The following is a 23,999-nucleotide window of genomic DNA, read 5'->3' as shown; positions in this document are numbered from 1 at the left end:
TAGGCTGTTTATTATACTAGTACTAAAAGTCATATAATAACGTTTTCTTATTCGTTGGCTTAACAACTTTGGGACTTTAGTGAATTTTGATTTGTTGGTTAATTAAGTTGAGTGTTCAAATGTTTCAACCACTAATCTTAAACTACAAAAGGATAATTTTATGTATCATCATTGGTGATGTACATCAATTTATTAGCCATTGTCTTATCCCTTTAAATCCCTAGAATCACCTACCTTGTACTAGCTTCCATGTGCATTTCAAGAGATTGGAGTAGGGTGGTGATGTTCCTCATATTTGTCTCTTTCCTCTGCTGTGCCTGTGCGTGCAGTAATCTTTTCTAAAAGTAAGATATATCTAAAGTAGCTGTCTATAGTGCCCCAGCAAAATGGGGTGGGGATAGATGTCACTGCTTTTGGCCTACCTATTCTATTGATGTCGGGAAATACCCTATACCCCATCTCTTTTCTAAGAGGTTTCTTTCCCCCTTCCATTTCCCTCTACTATGACGTCAATAGAATAGGTAGGCCAAAATCTGTGACATCTATCCCCATTTATCTAGGGCACGTAACACATCTATATATATACACATCACTCCATTTTTCTATCTATTTATTTATCGATTTTTTTTTTAAATTCATCTTTGTTTCTATATTGCTATCCAACATTAAATGCATCTACCTTTTGAGCAGGAGATGGGGAGTTGGATCCCGCCATGTCTAAATAATTTCCCTTCTTTTTCACAGGTGAACCAGAGGTTTGGCTGCTTTGGTCACATAGCGGTCTTGGTGGTGGCGGTACCTTAACAAAATATCAATAAAATTTGCTATCAGTAAATTTATTCAAATAAATGCAATGTTTTAATTAAAATATTATCAATTAGATGCAAAATTCAATTAATCTGATCCATTTATTTACCTGATAGACTGGCAATGGAGGGTCCGGTCCTGAATAATCAGAATTAGCAAAATCCGAGGCAACACTTGCCATGTCGTGATGGCTGTTTATATTCCCGCCATTTTGCGAGTTGGCGCCATTTTTGGGGTGATGATTAGCTGACTGAATGGGAGAACAAAATGGCGGCGGGGCGGCAACAGAGTTGCCACCTGTACATACACCAGTTTGACAACAATTATTAGTAAGCTGTTGTTGGAATAACTGGTTGTTGCCATTTTGAAGCCAGTTCTTATTCTCATAAGTAGGCTGTGGATTTTGTGCCATATGACATCTGGAGGCCATCTTGGAAAAGCCGCCATTTTGTTTGTTAAGCTGTTCGGCGGGGGGAGGTCGCAGAGGAGAGTTCATGTGCCAGTGCTTGATGTAATCGTAGATGTGACTAAATTTGGATGGTTGACTCTAAAAAAACAATATTATTAGTAAAAGAGTAATTATAAGGATAATTTAATTTAGCACTCATTAAACATTACAGTTACAGTCAATTACAGTAAAAGGAAGAAAACAAACCTTTACTTTTTAAAAAATAGTACCTTGTATGATTTTAAAATCTCTGCAATTTCTAGATATCCATGTTGTCTTGCCAAAGCTTCTGCTGTCAAGTCATGACAATTCCTTTAAGAAATAATTAACGTTAGATTTGATATCATCCCTTACAGAGATACTTATAATTATATTAAAAATTCTTTAATATTAAATCATTGGTGGAAAAGTTTGCACGCTGATAGTTTGTTATTTTTTAAAAGTTCCAAAGTTGATGTAATTATCTATCTATCTAATTATGCAGCATGACCCACAAAAAAAGTATTTTTTAGCGTTTTAGCCCATATTTCTTGAATTATTTAAAGATGCATATGTCTTTTTCTATAGATTTCCACATCAGATAAAATTAGTTTTTTATACATCAACTAACATTGGAGATTTATAATGCTAATGTTTTAACTTTCTAAGAAAAATGCTTTTTAGATTAAAATGATGTATTTCTTTCAAAATTTCAATTGTCTTTATAAAAATGTTTCCAATGTATCTACCTGATATCAAGAGCAGCCTGTGCTCCAGGTGAGTCCAGCAGGGCGCAGGTCAACTTCTCCAGGCCATGGCCGGCGGAAAAATGGAGCAAAGTGGGATATTCACTCACTTCGTCCCTAAAAAAAGTTTTTTTTTTACAATTATGTTGATAATTTAAAAATAGAGAGTAAATAAACATACTGTAAATAAGTCAAGTCAAAAAAGATAAATTGGAAACATGAAAAAAGTAGAAAAAAGAGAAAAAGAAGATAAAATAAAAGTTAGAAGGACAGAGAAAGAGACAAAACAAGAAAAAAGTTAGAATAAAGAGTTGAAAAAGAAAATTAATTACTTTGTTTGATTGTGTTCAGTTTCTGGCAGTGTTAATAAAGGAAGTCCGAACCTAAAGATAAAAAGAAAAATTATTTAAATTGCATGGCCGTTTGTCTGTGTATGTTTGTCTAAATTGTCACTAACGTTCCAGTATGTCATCAAAACCTATTAATATCCACTGAATTAGAACCGGTTCTAAGCCATACTGAAAAATTATGCATTAAAGACAAAACTATTTTTAATCTTATAATTTTTCATTTTATTATCTGCGGAAAGCTGAATATAATACAATCTACTATATAATACAATCTACTATATACTATCTACACTAGTCTAGTCTATGAGTGTTTGTTACGCTGTCTGTCAATTTATCTATCTCTGACTTTCTCTCTATCTATCTATTTTACCTAGGTATATTATTAAGAAAAGCTTGAGTAAGTTGATCATCCAATTGGTCTTTGCATTGAGAACTTATTCCAATGGTATGACTCAAAAATTCTGAAAAAAATAATAGAAAATTTATAAAGTGTTAAAAAAAGTCCAAAATATCTAAAAATACAAAAGTTGAGTTGGTTCTAAATAGTACCAAAAGTAAATTTTAGAACTATTATCCTATTCCTAAATTCCTGTATAAAAAAAGTTTTATATTAACGTTTTATTATTCGTTGGCTTAACAATTTTGGGGACATTAGTGAATTTTGATTGGTTGGTTTCTTAAATTGAGTGTTAAAACGTTCAACCTATAATCTTACGTCATAGTAAGGTTAATTTTGCGTATCATCATAGGGGATGTACATAAATTTGTCTTATCCCTTTTTATGCCTGATACTTACCAATGGGACAGAGTTGTGTGGCTAATAATTGTTCCATCTCATGCTGCCTGGCTTCACACTTTAGCTGCCGAAATCCTTTCTCATCACCGTCAATTTCAAGATACACGTTCACTATAAAGAAAAAAATAAGTATTAGACAAAAGTTGTTATTTTAATCTACAACATTTCTTCCTCCACTTTCGAAATTAGGTCATATTCACTATTTTTTAAATATTGATTCCTAAGACGATTATTAGGCATAATGTAATAAGCAAAGTTTCTCAATGATTAATTCTGAAATGTAAGTATGTCCATATTGAGCATTCTGTACATAATTAAATATTTGATTGGTTTAGAATTGTAGTTTAGACCTCTAAATAGTGTTGAATATTAAGTGAGTAGTTAATTATCTCTTCTGTAGAATAAAATTAGTGGTTGAAACGTTTGAACACTCTACTTAATAAACTAACCAATCAAAATTGACTGAAAGTCAACAAAGTTGTTTAGCCAACCAATAAGAAAACGTTGATTTAAGACTTTGGGGACTCTGAGTTACTCTAATTTTGATATTGTTGATATTCATCTATCTAAACTTTGGCATGAAATTTTCAATATCCGGTATCCGGCCGGATATTGAAAATGACCGGATATCCGGCCCAACCATAATATTTACCTAAGCAGGACTTAGCTGTCAGACAGACGGGAACACCAACCATGAGTGTGTACGGATTCTTGATCTTGACCTCCTCACAGAGAAGCCTCGCTCCACCCGACCTCTCAATGAATACTCTGACGTCGGAGGCCATGTCTATTGGCTTGTCCAACTGTAATGATACTCGATTTTGACTTTCGGTAACCTAAAAAAATTATTAGATATTAGATGGAAAAAGTCTTATAACAGCGTTATCAAATTCGTTGGATCAAAATCTATTAAAATGAATTTTAATGGTTACAAACTATTAGTGTTAAACTTTTCAACCAATAACTTGTATCTACAAAATTGGTAATTTTGTTTTGTATCATTGGAGATGTACAATTGTATACATCAATCAAGCGTTGATTAACCTCTAAGATCTCTGTTAAAAAGAACTCTTTAGTCTACTTGGAGTCTTAGTTCATGGCTTTTTTGTCATATAAATTTGCTGATAACTTTACCTTTCTAGGAAAAATGCTGAAGTATAAAGTTTCTGATTTCACTGATTCTTTAAGCTCGGTTCTTTGTAATATCTGAAATAGTTAAATTTTAAATAGAAAGGTTGCGTGATTTATATAATTGCAATAAAAATATGGTAGAGATTTAAAAAATTACTGCTTCATATTTATATCAAACGTTAGCGCAGCTTATAGGGGATAAAATGATATATAAGCTGGAAAAGAAGAACGATACTGTAAATTGGTTCCAGGACAAACGCAGGAGTCTGAAACGTCGCAGTGGACAAACGCAGGAGTGTTCAAATATTAATTTAATTAAGTATTTCTATACAAGTTAGGTTAGGTTAAGATATGAATAAATAGAGAAGGCCCCGCAGGGGTTAGGCATATAAAAACCTATAAGATAGTGTAAAATTGGGTTAGGTTAAGTTAAGTTTTGACTCCGACGTTTGTCATAGGACCTGTAAATTATTACGTTTTTTTCAAAACCTTAAGCTACATTTATAAATCTTGATCAGTTGGTTCAATCTTTTCAACCCATAATTTTAACACAATAAGTTTACCTGGGAAGAAAAGTAGAGAACTGTCTGTACAAACTCCAGGTCATGGTCCCTAGCCTCCAGGTGGACCCACTGGGGGAATGAGATCAGGGAAGCTCTAAATAGATAGATAGATAGTTAAGTATATAAATAAATAGATAGTAAGATATAAGTACTATCATGGTTCCTAGATTCCATGACGGTTGGATAGATAGATATACCTGTGTTTAGAATTAACTTGTGGTTCAGTAACTTCTAGTAATATTGCAAAAACTCATATAGTTAGATAGATAGATATACCTGTGTTTAGAATTAACTTGTGGCTCAGTAACTCCTAGTAATATTGCAAAAACTCATATAGTTAGATAGATAGATATGCTTGTGTTTAGAATTAATTGTCCTAGCAATATTGCAATACCTCCGATATTTAGATAAATAGATCTACCTGTATTTATAAATAATTTGTGGCTCAGTAACCCCTAGCAATATTGCAATAACTCTGATAGTTAGAAAGATATATATATGTACTTGTGTTTAAAATTGACTTGTGGTTCAGTCACTCCTAGTAATATTGCAATAACTCACATACTTAGATAAATAGATATACCTATGTTTAGAATTAACTTGTGGCTCAGTAACTCCTCACAATATTGCAATAACTCAGATAGTTAGATAGATAGATATACCTGTGTTTAGAATTAACTTGAGGCTCAGTAACTCCTAGCAATATTGCAATAACTCAGATAGTTAGATAGATAGATATACCTGTGTTTAGAATTAACTTGTGGCTCAGTAACTCCTAGCAAAATTGCAATAACTCTGTCTTGTTGTAGGACCCGGCCAACAAGGACATCCTCACCATGCTGGGCGAGCCAGCGCAGAAACTGTGGTGAGATTATCACAACCTGTAGACGACTGTTGTACAATTCTCTCTGAAATTAATTAGAAAAAGTTGTAACAATAATCTAAAAGACAGTTTTAACTTTAAAAAAATCCTTATAATCTTATTATAGAGTACATGCACTTAAAAAGATATAACAAGGACAATCAATATTCAATGTTATTGTTCAATGGAAGTTAACATAACATGGATGAGAAAAGAAAAAATCACGAAACCTTTTTAGCTATCTTATTAATGTAGCTTCGCTATCAAAAAAATACCTCAATCTGTTTTGGAATATCTCTCTGTAAATCTTCTAACGGCACATGACGAACTTTCAACTTTCCCTTGTGCTTTGAGATCTCGGAAAATACTTTGTGGAAATATCTAAATTAATAAATAAAAAAATTACACATTATACAAGAAATATGATGCCATTAAATAGCGCAGCAAAGCCAGGCTAATGATATTAATATAAAAACAAGAACATTTCATTCGAATCCGGTGGATAGGAACCGGTTCTCATCAATACGAAAAAACTATGTCTAGCACCGTATTATAACCAGTTTTCTACGAATATAAAAATGTACAATCATTAGATAAAAATCAGTTTTTTTAGCCGGTGCCTTCGGCACCTCGGGGTTAAAAAAACTAGTTTTAATCTTATAATTGTACACTCTATATCCGCGGAAAGACGTTTATAATACGATACCAGAAATAACTATTACAATCTTTGTGATGCATATAAAAAAATGACGTCATGCTGGCCTATTATTGGTCAAATAAAATGTAAACTGGCCTGCCATTGGTAATTTAGTGTACAGTACAACGAGCCTCTTAAAACCAAACATATGAGAATCCGTTTGCAAATGTCCTTTGTACTTTTTAAACTTTATAATAAATTATTCTCGGTCTACTGGGTGTCTGTCATCAATTTTAATTATACCTGGCCCATTCTGTACTGCCAATACACTGTCTGCTGTACATCAAAACCAGTTCGTCCTTCTTCTTCTCCAATGGTTCTAAAAACAAGAACAATATAAAAAGATTACCTTAGATGTTCAAAATAATGCATCCAGCTGAAAAACAAAGATTTTTGTATCCCAAAAATCAACTATTCATACCTATCTGAATTATTAGGTGCATAAAATGTAAAAAAATGTAAATCTTGAACATTTGTACATTTTATAACCATTAAGATTGTTCCTACGACGTGTTTCCATTAGTCTAATCTAGGCTTTCTATATCTATCCCTTTTTATATATTAAGAGAAACAGAAAAATATTATTTCTTTATAACCTTTAACATTTTAAAACTATTTTGATCTTATACATGTTTATGTGCTATTCTCTTATTTCAAAACAAATATGAAAACATGAAAAATATTTGCTTAACAAGGATGACAACATCCATAAAAGCGAAGCTCTGAAACGGTAGGACAAACAGACATTAACACTTGTACAATGTCAGAACTGAGAAATCAGAATGCGAATGTATAAGAGTCAAAGCAAAATTGTAAGTAAATTTGTTGAAAACTGCTTGATACAGGATAATGATTATGGACATACTTACATTTTTAGGACTTGATTATAGAGTTGCTTCGCTTATAACATTGTACTTTGTTGTCCCAGGAATCAGTATACCAAAAATCAGACTAATCGGATAATTAGGTCACTTACAAATTTGTTGTTAAAAATGAAAAAAAATCAACATGTTTAAAATGGACGTACGGACATTCTTGAAATGATTATAGAGTTGCTACGCTTTCTAACTCGTACCTAACTATTACAGGAATCACCATGCAAAATTTGAAATCGATAGGACAATTCTAACATGCCTAAATTAACGAAAAAAGCTATTTAAAAAAGTAAAAAAAATCAACATGTTTAAAATGGACGTACGGACATTTTGGTAATGATTATAGAGTTGCTACGCTTTCTAAATCGTACCTAACTACTAAAGGAATCAGCATGCAAAATTTGAAATCGATAGGACAATTCTAACATGTCTAAATTAACGAAAAAAGCTATCCGTTACGGACGGACGTACGGACGGACGGACGGACGGACGGACGGACGTACGGACGGACGGACCGACCCTAATTATAGAAAAGCTTCGCTTTTAAAAATATAGACATGTTAATCCTACAAAATCTACTTCCTTGATTTTAGAAAATAAAGTTTTCTCATGCTTTGGGAGGGAAGTAAATTAACAGGTATGTGCATTACTAAAATTGATTCATTTTAATCATAGTTTGTATGTTTTTATGTGTATAATGTACATTTCTTGTAGGGATATTGTACCCAACAAAAACGAGAGTTTCCCTCATATTGCATATAGACTTAATAAAAAATTATGGGAAAAAAAAACATATTTTTTGCTGTTTATTTTAGGTTAGGTTAGGAAAAGAAACGGTTAGAAGGGCCCTAGGGGGATAGTACCTCATAGATATAGTGCCCTGCGCGTAAGTTAATGCCCCAGCAGAGGCTAGAAATAAGTTTCTTTTTCATGGCGAAGAAATAAAAATGAGTGAAAGAACCTGAAAAACTGAAAGCTCTTCAAATTTATACAACAACTATTGAGACAAACTATTTTGATTGTAATAAAAATTGCTGATAACATGTCTCAAGTTAAGTTTGTAATCCATATAGAGGAATTACATTTACATTTAAAATATTTATTTCATTTTGAAACAATATACAAGAAAAAATTAATAGTAAGGTTATAGATTTTGGGTTAAGTTAACAAGATAGTTTTACAAATGGTAATTTTAATAATATAATATTATGACTTATGCAGTTAGGAATTTTGAAAAATTGGATATGAGATCGTTTTCTAGGCCTGCTTTCTCAAGAAGTTTAAAGGTAAATTGAGTTACTAACAGAGAGTGTGCAAACAAATTATTTTCATTCCAATTTAAAAATTTTTCTTCTTTACTGATTTTCATTGATCTATCTTTAGCAGCTAATATAAGGTGTGATAATTGAATATACTCATTGGTTGAAAAATCTTCATAGTACATATTATACAGATAAAATGTATCTTTAAGAAATATAAATTCTGGCCTGCTTTCATTATATTTATCGTCAAGAAACAGTGCAAGTTTATGGCTAAAAAATTTTGGAAACAGGCATTCAAAAATTTCGTGTTCAGTTGTGCTTTCTGTATTACATTTTAAACATAAGTTTGTGCTGGATAATTTAAATTTGAAAAGTTTATTTTTACTTATTAAAGTACGGCTGATTTGCTCAATAAAAAAATTTTTATAATGTAACAAGATAGGTAGGTTGATGATTTTTTTAAAGCTTTTCGTCAAAAGTTCTTGGTCAGGTACAAATAGATTATCTCTTATTCTTGTTTTGAGCGCAGGGTGTTGTTGGCAAATTTTCTCTCTGTTTATTTGTTTGAAGAATAGAGAGTAGATACTCTTGTTCTCGTTATGGATGGCACTCAAAGGTTTGTTCAATTTCCGGATGTGGTTTTTTTCAAAGCTTGTAAGTGGTACCAATGATCTGGCAGCTTTGACAACTTCGTTCAACTTATTTATTAGAGCTAGGTCAGGGATTGTTTGAAATAGATTGGCTTTAAGTTGAGGCAAAAAAATAGTTTTGTTGTTAATTTCGCGAGTCTCAAGAATTGATGCTTTGGTTATTTTGTTGGCCTTTTCTAAGATATTTACATCTTTTTTATTGAAAGGAGTTGAAATATTTGAAAAGTGTGAAGTTAAAATTGGGGAATGAAAAAATGTTTTTTTATTTGTTTCAATGTCGTGGAAATATGCAATTGCCTTTTCAAAATATTCTCCACCATTACAGGGGTAAATTGCTTTAAATATACTCAAATGTTTTAATAAGGTTTGGTAACTAAAGTTTTTTAGCAGGGAGGAGATAGGTAAATGTTTATGTGCAAATAAAATTCCAATTGTGGTATCTTTGTGTATGGCAGAGTATTTGAGGCAATTCATGAAACTGTTAATAAAAATAGAAAAGGACTGTTGTTCTGGTCGCAGCATTTTTAGCCCACCATTAACCAAATCTAGCTCTATCCTGTGTGAAGCTATCTTGTATCTAAATGCTAAACTGCCATCAGGTTTCTTGATACTCCATAAAAATTTATTAGAAATTTTCCAAATTTTTTGGCAAATTTCTTGTCCTGGTGGAAAAACTCTATAGATGTGAAATGCCAGGGAGGATAGTAGGGAGTTACACAGGTTGCGACGTTTTAAGATGTTAAATCCAGATTGCATAGGCATACTGCAAGCTTTTCTCTCAAGTTTAATGCATAATTCTTTGTAAGTTTGTTGTCTTGCATATTCAAGGTCAAAACTTAAAAATATTCCCAAGTGTTTTATTTTGTCTACAATTTGACCGATTGAAGAAAGGTTTTCTGGAAAAGTTTAACAGTTCAACATAAAGTATGAATTAATATGGCCGCCAAGCCTTTGTTAATGTGTGGTCCTTGTAATATTATATGTAATTGGATAAAAATATGTATTCTAACCAGGATGACAACATCCAAAAAAGCGAAGAAGATTTAAATCATAAAGAAGGACAAACGAACAATAACTCTTATAGAGTGTCAGAACTTAATAAGCAGAGTATTAACCCATTAGTGCCGAGCGCCACTATTATGGGCCGATCGAGCTGAAAATCTCAGGGAAGCTTTATAATGGTCAAAACGGAATTCCAATTTTTTTGTTTTGCTCTAGTGGCGTGCACAGGAAAGTTGCAATAAAACCCGGTTCGGCGCGAGTAAAAAAACCTTTCGGCATTAATAACCGTTTTTGGCGTTTTTTGGTGCTTTCCCCCGGCATTAAAGCCCGTTTGCGACCTAAATACCCGGTTTTTTGGCCCAAAAAGTTAAAAATGTAATTTTTGAACGCCCAAAGTGAGATGAACACTTTTTAAAACTATGATACGATCCGTAATTGAAAACTACATAACCTCATGTAATTGATAGAGCTACAACTAACATACAAAACAATTTATATCACATTTAAGATTTTGGCTATAGGTACCACCCCTTTTTGGTTAATAAACCCGGTTTTTGTTGTTGTTGTAAAAAAGATCTATTAGTAAAACCGGGTAATAAAAATTTCAGACTTTCCCCCCATATGCCGAGCCGGGCCTATATAGAACGTAAAAAAACGATAAAAAAATCATATAAAAAATAATAATTTGAATAAAACGAATTCACAAATGAATGTAGTTGCCAATAAACTTTAAATTTCACGAAAAAAATCACTAACTTTACTTCATAAACAAAAAAGTTAGGAGGGGTATTTTAAAATCACCTTGTTTTTCTTGGTTTTCAAATTTTGTTGAGCTATACCGGCAAACGGAAGTAAGCAAATCTGCCTGCTCCAGGGGGAAATGAAAACCAGGGTAGTAGAGGGGGGATTCATACTGAGAATGATGCAATCCTAAAACTGAGAACCGTTTTTTTTCAGCATTTTCTGGAACCGGGCGTTAAAAGCCGGTTCGTCACTAATGGGTTAATTTATAAGTCTAAACGAAATTGTGCATAAATTTGTTGCATAATTGCGTAAATATAGAATACAGTAAAAATACATGCGTTTATTTTTAAGGATTTGATTAAAGAGTTGCCTCGCTTATAGTACTTTTCTTTGTTGTCCTAAGAATCATTATTACAAAAATTATATGAATAGGATAATCATACAAAATTTTTTTGTCAAAATGTTAAAAAATGTTATAGATGGTAACTTTCTGGTAACGATTATTGAGTTGCTACGCTTTCCAAATTGTACCTGAACGTCATAGGAATCATCATGGAAAGACTGAAATCGATAGGACAACTCTAACATGATTAAATCAACGAAAGAAATGCTAGATAGACATTTAGATGAAAAGGGTAGCTAAATATAAATAGATATCTTAATATTAATATTGTCTATATTATAAATGAAAACAAGAATTATGATAATATTTTTAAACAAGCTTTATAAAAACAGATAATTGTGATTTCCTAAGTTTAGGGTTTCAATGGGAATCTTTAAAATAAGTAAGCAGTAATTGATCCTTTTTGACCTTTTAGGAGGGAGGAAGGCATTGGGATATAAGATGGAAAAGAGAAAAAGTGAAAAATCAGGGAAAAGACAATAGAGATAAGTTGATGTCCGTCCCCAATCTAACAAATTACCCCTTCGGTAGATAAAAGTTTGAATTGAAGTTTTCGATTGTATTGCTTGCTAGTACCAACCAATCATGTTTTAGACCCTATAAAGGACAGAACTCTCCCTCCCTGAATTTTTTTTTTTTTTGGGGGGGGGGAAATTTTGAAAAAAAAAGATATACATATGTCAAATGAGAAAGAAAAATAGATGAGAAAGAGAGAAATTTGGAAAAGGAGTTGGGGATAAAAGGGTGATAATTGACACAGTATTATTCAAAACAGCAAAATTAACAGAGAGAATGGGGACAATGGGCTGTTTATTACACTGGTCCCCAGAGTTTTATAATAGCGTTTTCTTATTCGTTGGCTTAACAACTTTGGGGACTTGGGTGAATTTTGATTGGTTGGTTAATTAAATTGAATGTTTAAATGTTTCAACCACTGGTTTTAAGCCACAGAATGCATAATTTTGTGTATCATAGCTGAGAATGAACATCAATTTATCGGCCATTGTCTTATCCCTTTAGATCCCTGAAAATTAAGATGCTGTAATAAAATTAACAGGGTTGAAAATACGGGGAGTATAATTTTTGGCGAATTTTGCAAAAAAAATTTGAAGATTTTTGGAAAATTCATTCTTATAGTATTAGGACAAAAATCCCCAAAAAACTTTTTTTTGTTAATTAAAGGTTAGTTTAGGTTACGTGAATGGTATAAGAGCCCTACAGGCACAATATCCTCAAGGGATTATGCCTTACAGGGTTAGTGCTCCCAGAGTAAATTTTCAAAATATTGGTTCCAGTGGATGCAGTGATTTTTTTTGAGTACATTGTAAAAACGTCCGTGAACTCGATACTTTTCACACATTAATAACCTGGACACAGAGAGAATATGACAGATAGAAATAACGGATAATTTCGAGGAGCGAAGCTAATCTACAATAAGGTCACATCTGAACGTCCAAATGTTAAGTTGATACAGGAAGTGTCAGCTCAACCTGTGTATATTTAGAAAATTATTTTCAGTTTGGCTTTAAAACCGATTAATATCCTCTGGATTAGAACTGGTTCTCAGCCATATTGAAAAATCATGGATAGCATCGTATCACAGACAATTTTCCATAAATATTAAAATTAAAATCATAAAATTAAAACCAGTTTTGTTACCAATTCGGACCTATAGTGGTTTTAATTCTAATATTTTTCGTTTTGATATCCGTGGAAAGTTGTCTTTAATACGATGCGATAACAAACTATTATTTAAATATCTTATGACAACTGCGCAACTTATGGACATATCTATCCTTATCTTAATGAGAGTAAAAGTATGTAGCTAAATTATTTAAAAATTAAAGCAGGTACTTTTCTGTGTTCCATTTTCCCAGAGATCTAAAGGGATAAGACAATGGCTAATAAACAGGTGTACATCCCCAATGATGATGCACATAATTACAAAATTATGTAGATTAAAATTAGTGGTTGAAACGTTTGAACACTCAACTTAATAAAGTAACCAATCAAAAAGTCCCAACAGTTGTTAAGCTAACGAATAAGAAAACTTTATTATAAAACTTTGGGGACTAGTGTAATAAACGATAGTGGACAAAATATTGCCACGTCTCGTGGTCGTAGCGGTCATGCGTCATATTGGAAGGTTGACGCAAATTTCAGATCTCAGTTTTTGCCGTTTGATTTACTATTTTTCTTCATAAGATAAAAGCGATGCTTGCAAGATTATTAAATTCGATTTAATATAAAGATAATATTTAAACAAATCGCGAAATCTGGGATCTGAAATTTGCGTCACTCTCCCAACCTGAAAGTAGGGAAGAGAAAAAGGGATCGGGTAGAACCGGTTATCATAATGTTTTATTTTCTTGACTTTAAGTTAAACTCTATAGCCCATTGTCCCCTCTCTCTCCGCATTTTCTTATGAATAGGTAGTTGCATTATGCATGTTAAGATCCATTGAACGTCTGACTAGATTTAATTTGTTTTCAAAGGAGACTTAGTATATGGGTTCTATGATTTAAGGGTATTTTCTGTATTATATACAATTGTATATATATACATTAAGATTGTTGTTAAAATGATTTATTCAACTTATGGAAAAAATCATAAAAAATAATAAGAAAAATACAAACAATTAACTAACAAAATGATACACAGATAGCAAATAATCATTAGTACAGTAAGTTAATAACAATGTTTAACAATCTCACAGTGAGTTAGATAGGTTCAAAAACGATAAATATGATAAGTTAGTTATGAGATTATTAGCAACATAATGTTATAACATATATAATATAATGACACATAGGTTATAATATGGTTAATATCATGATATAATAGTTAATGGATGATAGAAGTTAATGTTTTAGCAGCTAGATTCATATCGCTAACCTTTTTATGAAGCTTCACTATGCAATGCATCTATATTATTTTTAGATTTAAGTATTCGGATGGTTTTTGGCTATTTCTGTTCCCTCTATCCGTCTTCGAATACAAAGCCACTACATACTAAGGTACAACTCTCATGAGATCTTATTAGACTTAAAAAGATAATTTAATAAGGACAATTTTGTTAAAGTATATTAAAAACTACTGAATATAACAAAACCTTGGTTTCTTTTTAAACGTGCTGTAAGGGTGGGATGTACGGACGAACATACTCTAATTATAGAGTAGCTACGCTACTAACGTAATAACAAAATAGGAAAGAAAGGGGTTTCAAAAAGGAAGGAAGTTTCATTAATTATTGGGCGTGGTTCAATAAAAATATAGGCGGGATTTTGAGACAGGGATAAGACAACTGAAAAGTAAAAATTTATCCTAAGATCCAAATTATATCATCACTTTACTATATTGGGGCTTCGTCCCTAGCATCTAACGATTCTAAATCACTTCAACACTAACTTTTAAATAAAGTTTCATAAAACAAAAATTTCACTATTTTATATAATAAGATTATTTTTCAAAATAAATAACTTTTCCAATTTTATTAATATTGCTACATAACATTATAAAATCAACCCTTCTTTTATAACTACTAATTAATAACCCCCTCCCCGCCCATCCCCTCGTATATAAAGGGTGAACCTAAATGCAGGGATAGATCAATGTTAGATGAGTATAGTTTACAAGTATTAAAAGTTTTTTTCAGGGAGGAAGGGGACAATGAGCTATTTATTACACTAGTACCCAAATTTATATATTAACGAATTTATATTTGTTGGGACTTTAGTGAATTGTGATTGGTTGTTTAATTAAGATGAGTGTTCAAACGTTTCAACTTTTTAATCTACAGAATGGGAACTTTTGTGTATCATCATTGGGGATAGAGTATTGTCTTATCATTTTAGATCTCAGGTTTTAATCTACAAATTCTATTTTTAGGGATGTGCACAATTTATCGCCCATTGTCTTATCCCTTAAGATATCTGGTTTAACGGAGGACATGGGAAATAATCTTAAAAATAGGCGGGATAATTTATAATCAATAAAGCCATTACAGATTATCTAAGATTAGAACTATTAAAATTAAAAGCGGTGTATTTAATATTTATAGGGTTTTTATCAGAAAATTTTATTTATTGACTTTTTAATAGCACATCAACTATATTATTAGGTTATGTACGTTAATACTTTTGTCAACGTCATTTCTGAAGCTAAAGCTTCTTAAATAGCAGAAAATTTTATTATGATTTAAAACTATAATATGTTCTTCAATATACAAAGCATACAATTTGCCTACATGGTGCCTTATCATATCAGGAATCTCCATTTTAAAAATCCTGGTGACCAGAAAGCTACATAAAAAAATCATGTCAAGATATTTAACATGTTAAAAATGAACATGGAACCCTCATGCAAAGTTTAAAATCGATCAGACAATTCTAAAATTTCATTAAAAATGGGCATAGCAAATTCTGTTACGGTTGAAACTATCCTAATTCTAGAAAATCATTGCTTGTTTTTACTTTAATAACATGTAATATATAATAATTAACACTATAATGCTAAATTTTGTAACTATTAGCATATATTAACATACCTTAAAAATGGTAAAATTACTCCGCCCATTTTGTATAAAGTACTTTATATATAGGAAGTGAGGGGACAATGGGCTGTTTATTACACTAGTCCCCCAAAGTTTTATGATAACAATTTTACGGACTTTGGTGAATTTTGATTTGTTGCTTCATTAAGTTAAGCGTTCAAACATTTCAACCACTAATAATAATCATTAGAAGGGGTAATTTTCTGTATCAGCATTAGGAATATATATAAATTAATCGGCCGTTGTCTTATCCTATAGATCCCTTATTTATATCATCCTATAATATAAAGTAATAAGCTTTTTTTTTGTCTGTAGCGAAGGATCTCGCTAACCGCTGAACCGATATGGTTCTTCTTTACAGTGAAGCCTCTTGTAGGCTCTGAGAGGGTTTTAGGCCAGTTTTTTTCAAATAAGTCTGGGTATGGTTTTAGACTATTTATGTGCCCTCAGATTATAGAGCCCCTAGATGCTAGGGGCGCAGCCGCTAGTAGAAAATTATAATGGGGCGGAGATGAGGTATATATTTTATTAATGCGGTTGACAATAAACGAACTTGTATTTTAAATTCTTTAAAAGGGAGGGAGGGGACATTGGAGTGTAAATTACATTGGTTTTGTAGTTACGTCCTTTTATTTGTTGGCTTAAAACCTTTTGGGCATTTATCCATGTTCTAAAGCTTAAGATCTCAATAACTACTGAACCGATTGGGCTTTCTATTTCAGGTAAGCTTAATATTTGTCTTGTGATGGTTTCAGGCTATTTTGTTTTAAGTCTTGGGAAGGTTTAAGGCTTTTAGGCAGAGCCACTGGAGCTAAGGGCGTAGCCGCTAGTTATGATACAAACTAGTAGTTGTCCAACCTTCCTTGCAACAATTTTAATATGAAGGTGGGGTAATTTTGTTTATAAAAATTGGGAATGTGCATTAATTTATCATCTTATCCCTTACGACCCATAAATAGGTTAAATAGGAAACTAAAAAACAAATAAAATTGAAAATACCCTTAAAATAAAGTTCTCAAATGAATGATTTTAAGGTAAATAAAAAGGGATAGCTCAATGAAAGAAAAATAATCTTCCTTAAATTCAATCTCCATACATTATGTTGTAACTTTCAAGAAAAAAATATTTGATATTTAAAAGAAACTGTTATATATACCTTATGGGAAAAAAAGGTTACAAAATAGTTTTGAATTAGGTTAAATAATAATTATATCCTCCAAAGATTATTTTCTTCCACAAATCTATCCCCGTATCCCTACGGATGCAGGAAATCTAGACTGAAACCTCAATTTCCTACCAATATGGAATTATAAATTTTCATGCTTTAAATACCCTCATTAGAATTTCAAACAAAAATTTTTGGGTTTCATTTGAATTATGCAGGCATGGACTATAAAATAATGTACAGTCCCAATGAAGATATCCATAATTTCCCCTGGCGGGGCAATCATTAACATTTTCCTAACCTAAAAGAACCTATCAAAAGCTACTGTAAACATACGACGAAACTCGCTACTTCGGTTTCTTTCCATGATCCAAACTTTTAAACAAATAATTTTAACCTACTGAGAAAGTATTTTTGTTAATCTTTGGAAAGTTACATTAATTTACCGTCCATTGTCTTATCCCTGATAACTCGGATATCTTGCTCCTTGTGTAAAAAGTACCAACACGTCAAAATAAAATTTCGGCCAGATGTTCAAAAATTGTAAACAGAAGCAAAACGGACACGTTTTTTTTAAAGCGAAGCTTTTTCTATAATTAGGGTAGGTTCGTCCGCCCGGAACTTTTTTTTTTATTGTAAATTTGTCCTATCGATTTCAAACTTTGCATGGTGATTCCTGTAGTAGTTAGTTACAATTTAGAAAACATGGCAACTTTATAATCATTACTAAAATATCTGTAAGTCCATTTTAAACATGTTGATTTTTAACTTTTTTAACAACAAATTTTTATGTGATTTAATTATCCGATTAATCTGATTCTTAGAATACTAATTCCTAGGATAACAAAGTACAATGTTATAAGCGGAGCATCTCTATAATCGAGTCCTAAAAATGTAAGCATTTCTTTAAACTATGTTCTGTATTTAAGCAGTTTTTAAACAAATTTACTTACAATTTTGTTTCGACTTTTATACATTTATAATCTTATTATTCAGTTCTGACACTCTACAAGTGTGAATGTTTAACCTACCGTTTCAGATATTCGCTTTTATGGATGTTGTCATCCTTGTTTTATTATGCTTTATACCTTACAAATATATTTTGACTTGGGCATTAGAGTTATACTAGCAAGTAACGTGTCAGCAATAAAACAAAGTTACTGGTCCCCAAAGTTTTTAAAACACAATCTTTAATTTATTGGGGACTTTTTAAAATCAAATATTGATACCAATGATTGTAATATACGATAGTGTATTTTAATTTATCGTTCATTGTCTTATCCCTTGAGATTCCTGTTCCATTGGTTTAACTCCACATGGTCTGATATGTATGAGTCCAACACAGGAAGGGAGGAACAGAATTAGGGGAAGTCCCCCTTACAAGTCATCCTATCATTGTAAATCAAAGCTTTTAAAATCTATCCATATCCTTTACTATCTCTCTCTCTCTCTCTCTCTCTCTCTCTCTCTCTCTATAATTATCTTTCTCCTTTTCTCTTTCTCTCTTACTAGCGGTTACGCCTCTAGAGGCCTCTAATGGCTCTTGAGGAGGTTGATGTTGAATTCAATAACCAACTTTTTTATTTTAGATTTTTAAAAAAAGTAAGTTTTTTCTTGTTTGGGAATTTTCTTTTGTTGTGAGGGGGACAATTTTTATTTGGGGCGATTTTTCATGGAAGTGTGTTGGAACCCTTCCCCAAAAATAGTTATAAACCTTCCCAGGACCTTTGTGAAGCTACCCTATAAAGAAGAACCAAATTGATTCAGCGGTAGAAATAGACAGACATCCTTTTATTTTATTACAAGGATAAATTCTTTAGTTCAACTATAAAAATTCGTTCAAGCTTAAATAACAAATTTATCTTTATTAACAATTAATAGAATAGGAGAGATAATAACAGCTTAGAAAATAATGTTTACCCTTAAACATAGCTAACTGACGGGCTGTTTGAATTACAGAGTTACTTCGCTTCCTAAAATCAAAGACCCTTGAATTTATAAAGTTTTATCGTTATTACAGTTTTATGGTTCTGATTTAGACTTTTCCTGACACCTGTTTCCTCTAAGGTTTTTTTCAGATTTGTTAGATTTTGTTGTATATTTTTAGATTTATTAAAGGTTTCAAAATATTTTTAAAACAAGGATGACAACATCCATAAAAGCGAAGCCCTGAAACGGTAGGACAAACGGACATTAACACTTGTATAGTGTCTAAACTGAATTATCAGAATATAAAAGTATAAGAGTCGAAGCAAAATTGTAAGTAAATTTGTTGAAAACTGCTTGATACAGGATACTGTTTATGGATCTACTTCACTTTTAGGACTTGATTATAGAGTTGTCCCAGGAATCAATATACCAAAAATCAGATCAAACGGATAATTAGATCACATAAAAATTTGCTGTTAAAAAAGTAAAAAAAGTCAACATGTTCAAAATGGACATACGGACATTCTGGTAATGATTATAGAGTTGCTACGCTTTCTTAATCATACCTAACTACTACAGGAATCATCATGCAAAGTTTTAAATCGATAGGACAATTCTAACATTGCTAAATTAACAAATAAAAGCTATCTATCTCGGACGGACGGACCGACCTAATTATAGAAAAACGTCGCTTTTAAAAATCATGTAAAGTTTGCATATGAAATTAAGCTATTTGTATTCAGCGTTTTCTTAAATGGCTAGTCTAATAGGAACTGATTTTTAAAAATAAGACTTTAAGCAAAATATGTATATTTTTTTTAATGAGTAAAAATAAGCAGAAAATCAATCATAATTAGACTTAATTTTACTTTTCTGAAAAAAAAAATATATTTTAATTGATAATAAGAGTAAATTTGATAGTTAAGGTACTATTTAGATAGCGTAACAACTCTATAACCATTAATATATGTATAGTCAGTACGTCCATTTAAAAAATGTTGAATTTTAACTTTTTTATAACATTTTTTTTGTATAATTTATCTTATTCATAAGGTTTTTGGAACATCGATTACTAGGACAACGAGGTACAAAGTATCTCTATAATCAAGTCCTAAAAATTTAAGTATGTCCTTAAGTTTATATGCAATTAAGATTATTAAGTTTTGACCCTCTAGAATTGTTAATGATCGTTTGTTCTACCGTTCACAAAAAGGAAATAGTTATTTATAGCATCGTATTATAGACAGCTTTCCGCGGATGGTAAGAAGTGAGAAAAGTGCCACCAAATGACTTCATACAATAAAATTGACCAATGAGAGGCCAGAGCTGGATATTTAAAGCATTGAAATGATTTAAATATCCAGCTCAGTATACACTGTAATTGACCAATAGTAAAATTGATACTGGCCTCTCATTGGTCATTTTTATCTTCATTTTTTTAAAGACACTTTACGCTTTCTCGTAAAAAGTTATTCAATTTTTCAGTATGGCTGAGAACAAGTTCTAATCCAGTGGATATTAGTTTCAAAGCCATACAGATAAATTACTGTATCCCTATGAACATCCTTTTCTAGGTCATCAAAGCATAACCATTCAAAAACGGCTGGATATTTTTCCCATACAAAATTCCCCTAATTTTCACCTATCCAGGGATCTTCAGGGATAAGACAATGGACTTTAAATTAAAGTACAAACAAAATTACCCCTTCAATAGATTACAATTATAGATGAAAAGGTTATATACTGAATGTTAGTATATTATAATTATTATAAGTCCTTAAAGGGTCCTACGACAATCGCAGGAGTCCCAAACGTCGGAGTGTTTAAATAACTAACTAGTCAAAATTCAGTAAAGTCCCCAAAGTTTTAAAGCCAACAAAGAAAACGTTATTAAACTTTGGGGACTAGTGTTATAAACAGCCCAACGTCCCCTCTATCCCTGCGCAAAAGTACTTTCGGGTGTATTTAAAATGTAAATGCTTCGTTGCCTTAGACCCTAAATATACTTGTTACTCCCTTATTATGAAACCTAATGTTGAAAAATAACCTAATTTATCAATTTATTAACAATGATGATAAAATTTGAGGCTAGTTTTTTTCATTTTATGTTTTATTGATAAAAGATAATGCTTATAATTGTACAATAGGATGAAATCAAACTTTGTCCCTAGCATCAAGTTCTATTTATTCGCGGGAGGAGAGAAAGGGCAGATATACAGTCTAAAATAATCCCAAGAATCAAACATACAATATAATAGCATAAAACCATCCGGGATCCATGTAAAGCTTCCTTAAAATGGAGAACTCAATTGGTTCAGTGGCCAATAAGACCTTAACGAACAGGCACAATAATTTGGGATAGGGGTTAGACAATAGAAAATAAATTAATCTTCCCCTATTTTGATATCTTTGTGGAATATTGGAGGGAAGAAAGGATTGTGGATTAATTTAACCTTCATTGGAATTAGAATTAATGTTTCATTGAAAGTGCAATGGAAGAAAATTAATATCTCATCAAAAGATTATGAGATAAAAATAATGTAATTCAAAAATAAAGATTAATCCACACCACAACTTAAAATCTCTTTATAAAGTTAGTTTTCCTATTATATTATTTTATAATGCCCCAAAATAAAATAACAAAAGGATGAGTGAACAATGAAAATTTTAAAAATTTCACTTGTAATTGAGACACCCGAATTAACAATAGCGCATAGTGTAATTATAGAGTTTAGAAATATAGACTTGTGTTTTGCTGCTTTTTCACAAGAAAATTCATACAGCAGTTCGAGGTTTGTCAGTAATAGCAGAAAAATAGCCTTACAACGTTCCAAGACTTAAATTTAAAATATCCCAAAACCATTTAAGGACCTATTTGAAGATTTCGTTAGATTAAGTATTCCAATAGTTCAGCGGTTAGCGATTAATCAACACAGAATGGGAAAATGGTTTTAGTTTTCAATTAGTATTACTCTATATATAACTCTATATGTATATTGTATACCTTTCATACAAAGGAAAACATAACTACCGAAAACCATCCTCCATAAAAGGTGCAGAAAGAAAGTAATTGGTAATATCATTTTATCTCCATATTTTGATATCTTTAACATTTTTTGACGGGAGATCCACCAGTTGTAAAACAACTTATCAACATTAAAAAAATCAAATTATAAAATCTAATAATTTTTTTATATGAAATATGCATAAAAAATTTCCTTTTTCCTAAATTTAACTACTGAAAACCATCTATCAACCCCTATCCCCTTATTATTCAATCCACCCCTCCCCTTTTACCTGCCTGTAGGTTTAATTGGGGGGGAGGGGGAGTATAAAGGGAAAACGTATTAACAGGTGAACGGAAGTTGGGGGAAATTTCTTCTTTTGAGGTGGGAAAGGGGAGAGAGTTACTTTGGGAGATTTTTTATAACGGAATGTTAGACCATTCAATAATAATATGATATATTTATATGTGTGCAATGTTACTTTATAATTATATATACTAGCGGCTACGCTCCTAGAGGCCTCTAGGGGCACTTGAGAAGGAGAGAGTCGAATTTAATAACCCATTTTCTTATTTTAGATTTTAAAAGAAAAAGTAAAAAAAAATTTTTTTGGGGGGGGGTTTAAATTTTTTTGGGGGGTTTGGGGCGTCCCATCCCTCAAGAAAATAGTTATAAACCTTCCCAGGACCTATGAGAAGCTACCCTGTTAAGGATTGCCCGATCGTTTCAGCGGTTAGCGAGATCCTTCGGTACAAGCACACTTACACACAAACACACAGACATCCTGTTACTTTAGTATAATGTTCATATATCTATTTTACTAGCGGCTACGCCCCTAGAGGCCTCTAGTGTGGCACTTTAAATGTTTTTGTTTGTTAAAGTTAATTTTTATGTACGATACCACCTTATTTGACGATTTTTTTGTCATTTCTCTTGGGAGGGTGGTGGTACCCTCCCCCAAAATAGTTATAAACCTTCCCAGGACTTATGAGAAGCTACCCTGTTAAGGAGAACCCGATCGGTTCAGCGGTTAGCGAGTTCCTTCGGTACAGACACACAGACAGACACAAAGACAGACACACAGACAGACAGACAAACATCCTGTTACTTTAGTATAAGGACTAGCTACGCCCCTAGAGGCCCTTTTGAGGCGATTTCTCTTGGGAGGGTGGTGATAACCTCCCCTAAAAATAGTTAAAAACCTTCCCAGAGTCTTTGAGAAGCTACCCTGTAAAGGAGAACCATAACTTATAAATAAATAAATAAAACTTATAAATAAATGTCATGCAATCAAATGTTTCATGGCCAATAATGGAAATGTCAATGGGCAAATAAGTAATAGCAATTCCAAACCATATATTTATCTAATTATCTATCTATTTACCTGTCTGTTCTCTACAATGACATGTTGACCCTTTTCTTCGCTGCCGAGATAACGTTTTCTTTCTAAAAATATGTAAAATATATTTAACAATAAGTATGTTTTAAATTTAAGCTGTTTAAGATGTTTTTGGATTGTTAAATTTGCTAATAAAAAAATTTCATGTCGACTAATAAACGCAAAGACTGTACCTGTAATGGGCTGTTCTCGTGCTTAGCGTAGACACTGCTGAAGACCTCGACCCACATCGTGTGCTGGATCGCATTTCCGACCCAGCTCTTATGTTATTGTTCATATTATAGCCCCCGAGGCTGAAGTGGTTGGTCGTGCTGGTCTCCTGCCTGTACTGCTGACGTACAAGCGTACTGCTGCTGTTTGGAGGCACAAAATCCTCGAAATTTGTGTGATCACGTGACTGACTAGGCTGCACTGATGATGACGTCATCAAAGATGGCGGCAAAGACTTTGGTTGAACAGCTGTTGGCTGGGTAAAGTTTGGTTTGGCAGCTTTGGGGCTGTCGGGGCTGGAAATAACCGGTTTTCGGCGGGGTAGACTGGGTAGAACTTCAGCATCAGGCGGGGTATGACAGAGGTTATAGTATTCTAAATATTATTATTAATTCATAATATAAGATGCATACATACATAGGTT

At 32.2% G+C, this 23,999-nt stretch overlaps 1 protein-coding gene across 1 annotated transcript in view; it reads right to left on the bottom strand.

Moving 5' to 3' along the window:
- The window catches only part of LOC145305261 (uncharacterized), a 31,476-nt gene that overhangs the window by 5,608 nt on the left and 1,869 nt on the right, over positions 1-23,999 (bottom strand). The window contains exons 4-19 of the mRNA XM_080146860.1: positions 23,539-23,950; positions 23,351-23,412; positions 6,623-6,698; positions 5,958-6,063; positions 5,562-5,728; positions 4,821-4,914; positions 4,261-4,332; positions 3,779-3,962; positions 3,127-3,237; positions 2,701-2,791; positions 2,313-2,363; positions 1,984-2,097; positions 1,486-1,567; positions 917-1,354; positions 680-799; positions 235-338 (exon numbers count right to left, since the gene is read on the bottom strand). Coding sequence (XP_080002986.1) covers positions 235-338; positions 680-799; positions 917-1,354; positions 1,486-1,567; positions 1,984-2,097; positions 2,313-2,363; positions 2,701-2,791; positions 3,127-3,237; positions 3,779-3,962; positions 4,261-4,332; positions 4,821-4,914; positions 5,562-5,728; positions 5,958-6,063; positions 6,623-6,698; positions 23,351-23,412; positions 23,539-23,950 — 2,284 coding nt within the window. The remainder of the gene's footprint in view (positions 1-234; positions 339-679; positions 800-916; positions 1,355-1,485; positions 1,568-1,983; positions 2,098-2,312; positions 2,364-2,700; positions 2,792-3,126; positions 3,238-3,778; positions 3,963-4,260; positions 4,333-4,820; positions 4,915-5,561; positions 5,729-5,957; positions 6,064-6,622; positions 6,699-23,350; positions 23,413-23,538; positions 23,951-23,999) is intronic.

The sequence above is a fragment of the Acartia tonsa genome, chromosome 14, assembly GCF_053477335.1.
Source record: "Acartia tonsa isolate MP-2025a chromosome 14, ASM5347733v1, whole genome shotgun sequence".
Taxonomy (NCBI): Eukaryota; Metazoa; Arthropoda; class Copepoda; order Calanoida; family Acartiidae; genus Acartia; species Acartia tonsa.
The sequence above is the reverse complement of the archived record's forward strand: the minus strand, read 5'-3'. Positions and strand labels throughout refer to the sequence as shown.